Genomic DNA, 10430 nt, shown 5'->3' on the forward strand with positions numbered 1-10430 from the left:
GTGTGTGTGTGTGTGTGTGTGTGTGTGTGTGTGTGTGTGTGTGTGTGGTTTGAGACACGGTCTCCTGTAGCTGAGGATGACCTTGAACTCCTGACCTTCCTGCCTCCACCTTCCAGGTGCTGAGACTATAGGCCTGTGCTACTTACTGTTTTCTCAGTTTCTTTTTGTAATTTGTGTTTCTCCTTAATCCTGGGGCCTAAGTGTAGTAGGCTGGCTTGGGGCTGTAGTGGCCTATCCAGGACAACTATCAATCACAGCCTTCCACCACCCTAGCAAAACTCAGAGCCCCCAGGACCAAGCCCATGTGAGCTCTGTGTCTCTTGCCTTCTCTACCACTTCTAACCAGTACCAGAGTAGGAGCTCAGGATGTGCTGGGTGGGTGGGCAACTGGAGAAAATGCAATGCTGTCTGTTCCCAGGGTAGCATCCACAGAGTCCAGGATTATTGGTAGGAATAGCCTGAACTCTGGTACCCAGGTTCCTGGGTTCAAATCCCAGCTTATACCTTGTGGCCTCTATAACCCAGGACATGGCCTCTGCCTCTCTGGCCTCAATTTTCCCATATGTAGAATGGGGACGGTGAATACACTTGCCTGAGCACTGAAAGGGATGGCTCATTAATTAGATCATTATAAGAATGATCGTATATAGCATATAGTAAGCCACACACAGGAGGCTGGTTCTCTTCCTTTTTCCTTTTTTAAAAACGTATCCACGGAGGTGTGGCATTCATAAGAAAAAGCCAGAGTGGAAGCTTCTGGGGAGAGTGGATAGACTTCTTGTCCAGCGTCTGCTTCCATGGAGGCGTTCTGCCTGACCATCCATTTAGTTTCAAGGGGGACCACTGATATGATAGAAATGCTGGGTACCAGGGACCAGTGAAGTGGAGCTGGGCCCTGGGAACCCAGGAAGTGCACAGATGGGCAGGAAGCAACACCCTGGCCTGCCCGCTGCAAAGCCTACTGCAACAAATCCTGATTTTCTCTTCCACGATTCTACTTTGGCATTTTATCCTGAAAACCTTACTTTCCTTTCATTACTATTATTTTAAGATATATCGGCCGGGCGGTGGTGGCACATGCCTTTAATCCCAGCACTTGGGAGGCAGAGGCAGGCGGATTTCTGAGTTCGAGGCCAGCCTGGTCTACAGAGTGAGTTCCAGGACAGCCAGGGCTACACAGAGAAACCCTGTCTCGAAAAACCAAAAACAAAAAACAAAAGAGAAAGATTTATCTTTGTGTGTGTGTGTGTGTGTGTGTGTGTGTGCATGTGTGTGTGTGTGTGTGTAGTGTAAGGGTGTACACAGAGGAATAAGAGAGTTGTATACCTTGGAACTGGGGTTACAAGCTTCCTGAAGTGGATGTGAGGAGCTGAACTCTGGAAGAGCAGCAGATGCTCTTCATTGCTTAGCCATCTCTCCAGCCCCCTTATTATTTTTTAAAACAGGGTTTCATGTAGCCTGAGCTGACCTCTGACTCATCACTCGGAGGCTGACTTTGAACTCCTGATGCTCCTGCCTCTAAGCATCACGGGCCTGCCCCTCCATGCATGGTTTATGGAATTGTGAGTTACAGGCTGCACCTTTAAAATCCTACCCTGCCTTCCCTGCTAATCTAAACTTCCTAGGTCTTCCCTCTCCCTCCAGCTGCCAGGCCCCAGGGACACAGATTGACTTTATTATTAATCCAAGCCAAACACGATTTGGGAAAATCTGCTGCTGTGAGAGAGATTAATCTCTAGGCTGTGGTTGTGAGTGAAAGTGATGTTTAGATTGCCTTCTGCCTGAGACAGTCAGCCCACTCTCCATGTCCTGAGGTAAACTATAGCCAACCCTATTTGCATGACTGGAAGGCAGAAAAACCCTCACTGCTTTGGCAAAGGTGACTAACTCCCAGCTGCCTTGATCTCGGCCAACTCTGGGGGAAGATTCCCACCCTCTGCCCCTGCTAGGGACATCTGGAGAGACAGGTGCTGATGATGTCGTCCATGGAAACAGGCAGGATGAGGATGTGGGCATCTCCCTCCCAAGAGTCGTCAGAGTTAGTGGGTGAGTGAGCAGAAGCAAGGTTACTTGAAGGTTCAGCTTGTTCCTTGGCTGGTTAAGTATCTTCCCTTGGCTTGGACTTCAGGGAATCTCTCTTTTGTTTCCAGACCCGTTCGATTAAAGAAAAAAAAAAATCCACTCCCCGAGTTCAAGGTCTTTCTTGGCTTTATCTTCAATTAGGAAGTCTTCCATGCAGTATTGTTGTAAGCCCTGAGAGAGATAGGGAAGTTTTATTTGCCTGTTGGTTTATTGGTTGGTTGGTTTGTTTTGATGCTGAGAACTAGAACTCAGGGCCTCCTCACACAAGTTCTGTCTACCACCAAGTTATGACGTTAGCCCCAATAGACAGTTTTATGGACAGCAAAGGACCAAGGAAAGCAGGAACAAGCCACAAAATGAGGCTTCCTCTTTTCAGAGTTCTCTTTCTTGTAAAAGAAAAGTGATACTTTTTATCCTTTTGGATAAGCATTGGAAAAGAAGGGCCACATGATCACCCTGCTTGAAAATGTCCCGTTTCGGAGGAAATCTGGCTGTTCTCACTCATGCTGAGTTGTAGCGTGAGTGACTCCATTTTGATTTCCAGTCTGGCCCAGTGCAGGACTCAGGTTCAATTTCCAGTCCAAAGCAGTGACCCTGTGTCCTGTTCCTATAATAATGGCAGCACGGGGGTTCTCAGACTCACAAAAACAGACTCTCCCAGGGAAGTAGCCTGGGAGGTTTACAGTCTAACAAACTTAGCAGGCAAGTCTAAGGAACACTGCTCCCATGGGGAAGGTTTGGTGCTTATGTGTACCCCAGAATCTTTCAAAGGGCCTGAGGAAGCTGAACTGGAGCCCAGGGATTAGCATGTCTAGCCTATTGCTGGGCAAAGCTGCCACTGCTGGCCTGGGAGCCAAACTAGAGAACCACTACTCTCAGGCCGCCTTGCTCTGTAGTCCAAGCTTTGATGGGTAGACGGTCCTGTGTGTTGAAGCTGGCCCATGCATTGTGGGATGTTTACCTGGCTTCGTTGCATTCATTCATAGCATTCGTTCCATCCCCAATCCTACCCCAGCTGTGAGAACTGGATCATCATTAGATATTGTAGGTATAGCTGAGAGGTCTCCTCTCATGGAGATACACATGGTTACCTAAAGTGCCTCATTCCTGTTTCTCCTCATCCTACCCCGAGTGGCATGATCTCTGTTGAGTGTGACTTACACCTCGAAAACGCCCCTCGGAAACATCCCTGGGGTCAGGAGGTTCTGATCCCGGAGTCAGCAGTCCAGCAGCAGCCATGACTTGTTAAGAAATGCAGACTCTCAGGGCTGGAGAGGTGGACGAATGGCTAAGAGCACTGGCTGCTCGTGCAGACGGCTCAGGTGCTAATTCTCAACACCCACATGGTAGCTCACAACCAGGAGATCTGATGCCCTCATCTGACCTTTGCAGACCAGGAATGACAAACATACACGCACACAGAACATTCCAAAGCATAAAATAAATCTAAAATCATTTTTTAGAAGAAAAGGAAATATTGTCAAGGGTCCCTGGTGCTTTGGGCACAGAAGGAGATAGAAGAATTCCTGTGTTTTCGCCTGGGACAGTGGTTATCAACCTGTGGGTCTCAATTCCTTTGGGTTAGCATACCAGATATCCTGCATGTCAGATATTTCCACTATGGTTCATAACAGTGGCAACATTACAGTTATGAAGTAGCAATGAAAATAATGTTATGGTTGGGGGGGGGGGGTCTCCACAACATGAGGAACTGTACTACAAGGTCACAGTTTTAGGAAGGGTGTGTCACACGCCCTAGGAATGTGACTGGATCTGCAGAGCTTGCACACAGCTTCTTCCACTCTGGAATTGTCAAAGCAACACCTTAAAACTATTGGTGACACTTTTAAAAACTTGATTTTCTGTTTTGTCTACCTTACCTCAAAACAGAAAAAAAAAAAAATCTCGGTGCCTGTGGCCTGATTGGGATGTTTTGTTTTGTTTTGTTGTTTTTTGTTTTTTTTTTGAGACAGGGTTTCTCTGTATAGCCCTGGCTGTCCTGGAACTCACTCTGTAGACCAGGCTGGCCTCAAACTCAGAAAACCACCTGCCTCTGCCTCTCAAGTGCTGGGATTAAAGGCATGCACCACCACTGCCCAGCCTGATTGGGGTTTTTTAACTCCCTAAATTATAAAACCCTGGTAGAAAGGGTCTCACTGAATTTTTTTAGGTCCATTTTTCAAGTGGGGAAACAGAGGCTGGGAGAGGGTAGAAGACGTCAGCTAGCTAGACGTGGTGTTGCAACTCTTTAATCTCAGCATTCTGCAGCACAGGCAGGCAGATTTTTGTGAGTTCATGCACACATCCTCCTGCATGTTCAGGATCTCAGTTGGGTTACTTGCAATAACTAATGCAATGTAACCTTGCAGGTAGTTGCTTCATTGCCTCCGGGTGCGGTGGCACACACATACAATCCAGCTCTCTGAAGGCTGACACCCAAAGGTCCTTTTGGGTTGGAGTCCAGCCCGATTACATAGGGAGTTCTGGACTACAAAGTAAGACCCTGTCTAAATAAATAAGTAACAGAAACAAGAAGAAAACAAAAAAAGAACATAGTACTCAATATAGACATTTTTTAGAGGCTTTAATCCAAAGTTAGTTGAACTCATGGGTGCGGAACCAGCATACACACAGGGGAAAGTGGGCTGGATAGTGTCAGGGTGACCAGGTAGCGAGCTGTGCCCTCTAGTGACTGTTCCTTTTCTCTCCTCACAGTACTCTCCCAGCATGAGGGCCACCTACATGTCGGTGGCAGATGAACACCTGAGACACTACGAGTTTCCGTCCTAGGAACATCCAGGGTGCCTGCCTCTCCTGCCAGCTTGGTTTTCAGCGGATGCAGAACCCAGCTGTGTTTCTGGAATTGAAACCGAAGGTTTGGACATGAAACAGTCTCCTGTGGCTGCAGAGACACAGCTGGAACTTCTGACCAAAGCCACAGGTGGCTACAAGGCCTGTGAGTGGACCAGCCTCTCCGGCCTTAACTCCCCAGGACTTGGCTGTTCTCTCTGAGGCAGCAGCCCCGTTCAGCCCACCTTAATCCCACCCTCAGCAGATGAGAAATGGCAGTGAGGAGGGAACCACCAGCCTGAGAGCCCTTTTCTCTCAAGGGCCTGCCACCAGGCCCCTGCCTCTTGTTAGCGTGGCCCTAAGTCCAGGCCATTCCTTCCAGTTACCCTGTCCTAGATTTCTAGGCAGGTGGCAATTGGATGTGTGTCAGGAGAACACCTGGTCCAGAATCCACATTCTGTGACCACAGGGACTCTGCCTAGACCCCAGAAGGACAGCATCAAGAGAACTCCGCAGAGCAGATTGATGGCTTCAAGCTGAGCACTGCAGCCTGGCAGCCATGGCCAGACATATGGGAGAAAGCCCTCCGAGCTCTCTAACCTCCACCAGCTACCCCCATTCTGGAACCAGGTGCCAGCTGCGGGTGGGAACAGTCTCAGGTATGAACAGATGCTTTGAAAGCAACTCAACTCCTGTTCCCAGTGTTTTAAAACATGGTGATGATCCAAAGACTCAAGCCTCCCTCACAGGCACGGCCAGTTCTTGCAATAGACTCAGGCTCGGGTTTTACACCTGGTGCTCTGCTGTAGCGCTCACACAAGCCATCTCACAGATCTGGAGGAGAAGCTGAGGAGTGGGTTGTGGGATTTTTGGATTTTGTTTTGCTGCGGTCTCATTATATACCCTGACAGGCCCTGGCCTAGAACTCACAGAGATCTGTGTGCCTCTGCCTCCAAAGTACTGGGTTTAAAGGTATGTGCTACCACACCACACCAGGCCGGGAGCAGGTTTGTCTTGATTTCTTGAGACAGGGTTTCTCTGTGTAGACCTGCCTGGCTTGTCCTGGAACTCATTCTGTAGACCAGATAGACTAACCTCAAATTCAGAGATCCATTCACCCACCTCTCCCTTGTGAGTGCCGGGATTGAAGGCGTGCACCATGATGCCACATCCTGGTTTTTTGTTTTTTGGTTTTTTAATAAAATAAAACATTGGTGAGACATTCTACCCCACATGGCTAGAGGAGGCTATCTGGACCTTGTAAAGGGAAAGACATGATAACTAAGAAGGCTGAGGGAATTTCTCTATTCTGAGGAACAGTTATTTCTGGCTAGGAGAAAATAATGACCCCTGGCCAGCCTGCCGGGGGACCAGGTTAGGGGTCTTTGGTGCTTCCAACCTCCAGCCAACCCAGAGTACACTACACACTGAAGCCCCGTGGCCTTGTACAGCTAAGCAAGGCCCGGCTGATGGTGTGGGACAGGGCTGTTTCAATTTCAGAAGAGCCACGTCATCATAATGGCAGCTTCCAGACAAGCCACCGGTGTCACTGTGTCTCATATTAACCTGCGCATACTGTGAGCTACCTTTGTATGCCCATGCCCTGTGCAGACTGGGAACTTCGGCCTCAGGCCTTGCTTCTGATATTTCCTCTGCAGCAGTGGAAGGACTTCTTAATGCATGTACATTAAACTAAAACTCCTCCAGGTTCTACGAGTGTCAGGTGGGCAAACCTCTGCTTGATATATGTTCGCCCTCACCTGAGCCAAGAAATAAACCACGTCTCTTAATGTGCGCAGCTGACTGAGTCACTTAACTTGCTAAGCTCTGAGGGCTAGCAACAGTGCATGCCCTCTCCACGGAGGTCTCGGGGTGAGGAATTACAAGAGACTCCTCCAGAAGCAGTGTTGGATTTCAGTGAGAAATGGGATAGGGGTTATGAGGCGGATGGATAGGTGGCTCAGCAGGTAAGTACTTGCTCTTCCAGAGGAAGAGCACTCATACTAAGCACCTCCATATAATCATCTGCAGCTCCATCTGGGGTTGGGGGGGCACTGTCCTTCTTCGAGGACAACCACATGTACATGGCATACACACAGAGAGACATATATAGAAACTAAGAAGCAAATCTTGGGGCTGTAGAGATGGCTCAGTTGTCCAGAGCACTTACGGGTTTTGCTGAAGACTCAGGTTCAGTTCCCAGCCCTCCCATGGTGGCTCGCAAGCATCTGACCCTTCAGTTCCAGAGATTCTGAAGCCCTCTTCTGACCTCCGTGTATGATGCACACACACAAAGGAAAACACTCACAGGTCTCATTATGTGGCCTTGGTTGACCTGGAACTCATTGTGTAGACCAGGCTAGCCTAGGACTCACCGAGATCTGCCCACCTCTATATTCCAAATGCTGGGACTAAAATCCACCATAAAACGTATTTTTTGTTTTGTTTGAGACAGGCAGCCCCAGTAACCTCTGCCTTCTTAATGCTGGGACTAAAGGTATGTACTATTATACCTGGCTATACAATTTTTTTTTTAAAAAGAAGGAATTATTGGGCTGGAGAGATGGCCTAGTGGTCACGAGCAGGCTGGAGAGATGGCCTAGTGGTCACGAGCACTGACTGTTCTTCCAGAGGTCCTGAGTTCAAGTCCCAGCAACCACATGGAGGCTTAACAACCATCTGTAATGGGATCAGATGCCCTCTTCTGGTGTGTCCGAAGACAGCTACAGTATACTCATATATATAAAATGAATATGAGTTTTTATAAATTTTTTTTAAAGAGGAAGCTCTGAGTGAATGTCCCAGGTCACAGGTACCTGTGATGGGGTTTCTCACTGGGCTGCAGCCAGCAACCCCCAGAAATAATCCTGTTCCCCTCACTGAAGTTACAGGCATGTACCTATCACACCCAGCTTTTAAAACATTATTTATTTATTTTTATTTATATGAGTACACTGTAGCTGTCTTCAGACACACCAGAAGAGGGCATCAGATCCCATTACAGATATGAGCCACTATGTGGTTGCTGGGAATTGAACTCAGGACCTCTGGAAGAACAGTCAGTGCTTTTAACCACTGAGCCATCTCTTTAGCCCCACACTCAGCTCTTTATATGAGTGCTGGGCATTTGAACTCAGCTCCTCATGCTTGCATGGCCAAAGCTCTGATCCGTGGAGGCACCCCTCATCTCTGCCTGGCGCTCCTCTCACAGAACCTGAGCTAGGCCCATTTCTACTCTGGGCTTTCCCCAAAGTTCCTTCTGAAGGTCATTCATTTCTCCTTAGGCTGCTAATAAGTAAGTGTTCACCAGGAGCCAGCAATCTTGTCTGGTATGGATATTAATTTTGTATTAACCCTCAGTATAAATCTATAAGGCCATTTGTTTTGTAGATTAACAGATGCATCAAGGATCAGGGCCTGGCTGGTGTGAAGACATCATGGGATGTTTCACACAGAGCCCCAGGCCCTGAGCTGGGTGCCTCTGGGTGGGCATGGGGTAAGGCAGTGGTCAGGCGGGAGGTGCCCAGCCGTTCATGGGTTCATGCGGTATCCCTGAGTACCTTGCCTTACAGTCTGCTACTTGAGGCAGGGTTGCCTGAACACAACGTCTCTGGGGCAGCCCTTCGCTTCCCACCCCACCCCCAGTCCCAATTCCGGTGCCTCTCCACAAGCCAAGTGACTGTTCACACCCCTGTGCAGTTGAGCTTCCGGAAAATCATGGTGCTCCTGGGTAAGGTGCTGTATCCCTTGGGAGTGCTCGAGGGGAGACGCATATGCAGATGACGTCACCGGCTCATACGTGGTCACGTGCTCCTGTGGTTTTTTTTTTTTTTTTTTTTTTTTTCCCCTGGGCTCTGCCTGCCCTCAGGGAACCCACAGCCTTGGGGAGATGAGTAAGACCAGTGTGGGAACTCCCATAATTAGCCTGATTTTCAGAGAAAAGTGTAGCTCAGCACTGAGCAACATGTGGTGACGTGGGCTGTGGGGGGTCTCTGCAAACTAGATGAAACCTTTGTTGCAAAAGGTCTAGAAGAAACAGGAAGGTGAACACTGGAGAGGTGGCTCTGTGGTTAAGAGCACTGGCTGCTCTTCCAGAAGACCCTGGGGTTGATTCCCAGCACTCACAAGGGAGATTACAGAATCTGTAACTCTAGTTCTAAGAGATCCGAGATCTGATGTTCTCTTCTGGTCTCCCTGGGCACTGTGTGTCCAGGATGTGCAGAGGAAATGCAACCAGTACACCCCTACACAAAAGATAAACCTAAACTCTAGTTCTTTCATTAAAAATAACTAGGAAGGGTGACTCTGAGCAGCCTGATGAACTTCTGCTTTTCTTGACTCCTGCTTCAGACTGAACCCAGGCCTTGCTCATGCTAGGTGGCTACACTTCCAGCTCAGCGATGTCTCAGTCCCTCATACAGTGAGGCCTGCCATGTCCACTGACCAATATACTCAGATAAGAACTGTCCTTAACAGCCCCCATGAGAGCTTTGATTTGTGCCTCCTAACCCAAAGTTTAAATATTTGACTGCCCTTTTGTGTGTGTGTTTTGTTGTTGTTGGTTTTGTGTGTGTGTGTGTGTGTGTGTGTGTGTGTGTGTGTGTGTGTGTGGTTTTTCGAGACAGGGTTTCTCTGTGCAGCTCTGGCTGTCCTGGAACTCACTCTGTAGACCAGGCTGGCCTCGAACTCAGAAGTCCTCCTGCCTCTGCCTCCCAAGTGCTGGGATTAAAGGCGTGTGCCACCACTGCCTGGCTGGACCACCTTTTACTTTCTCTGAGGTCTAGTGTAGCAGAGGTATCTGGGCAGTCTTGGTCATGGTCCTGGGATGGAGTTTACAAGTTATCATGTAACAGCTCCTATTGCTTGGATATGGGGTTAGCATTTGTAGACAAGACTCCCACGCTCTTGTACTTCCTGTTTAGTCTGTTTTGTGGGAGTGTATGTGTGTGTGTGTGAGAGAGAGAGAGAGAGAGAGGACAGAGGGAGGAAAGAAAAAGAGAGGGGGAGGAGAAAGAGAGAGAGAGAGAGATGTTTGGTGGTTTGGGTTTGGGTTTTATTTTGAGACAGGGTTTCACTATTGAAACTAACCTGGAATTCACCATATAGACCAGGCTAGCCTGGAAATCAGAGATCTGTCTGCCTCTACCTCAAGAGTGCTGGGATCAAAAGGTACTCATCCTGGTCTAGTTCTGTTTGTTTGTTTTGAGATGGTCTTATGTAGTCCACGCTGGTCTCTAAATTTAGTTTGTAAGCCAAGGCTGACCTTGAACGTCTAATTCTCTTGTCTCTGCTTCAGAGATTTGGTATCAGTTTTCACTCGATTTCAAAATTAAAAAAAAAAAAACCAACAACAAAAACACAGAAGCAGAAGGTAATAGGGAATAGATATGATCAAAGTATATTTTATGAATGTTTGCAGACACCGTAAGAAAAGCCCTTACCCTGTACTATTGATTAGCACTAATAAAAAATTACTAGTTCAAAAAATCAGAAGTTCAAAGCTAGCCTGAGCTACATGAGACCTTGTCTTAAAAAAAAAAAAGAAAGAAAGAAAGAAA

General features: G+C 48.0%; 1 protein-coding gene across 1 annotated transcript in view; it reads left to right on the forward strand.

The window, feature by feature from the left end:
• Ttyh2 (tweety family member 2) overlaps positions 1–6667 on the forward strand; it is a 44967-nt gene extending 38300 nt beyond the window's left edge. The window contains exon 14 of the mRNA XM_028785855.1: positions 4798–6667. Within this exon, the coding sequence (XP_028641688.1) occupies positions 4798–4872 (75 nt within the window). The 3' untranslated portion in view covers positions 4873–6667. The remainder of the gene's footprint in view (positions 1–4797) is intronic.
• Positions 6668–10430: the final 3763 nt, after the last annotated feature.

The sequence above is a fragment of the Grammomys surdaster genome, unplaced genomic scaffold (genome assembly GCF_004785775.1).
Source record: "Grammomys surdaster isolate TR1022 unplaced genomic scaffold, NIH_TR_1.0 125354, whole genome shotgun sequence".
NCBI classification, from domain to species: Eukaryota; Metazoa; Chordata; class Mammalia; order Rodentia; family Muridae; genus Grammomys; species Grammomys surdaster.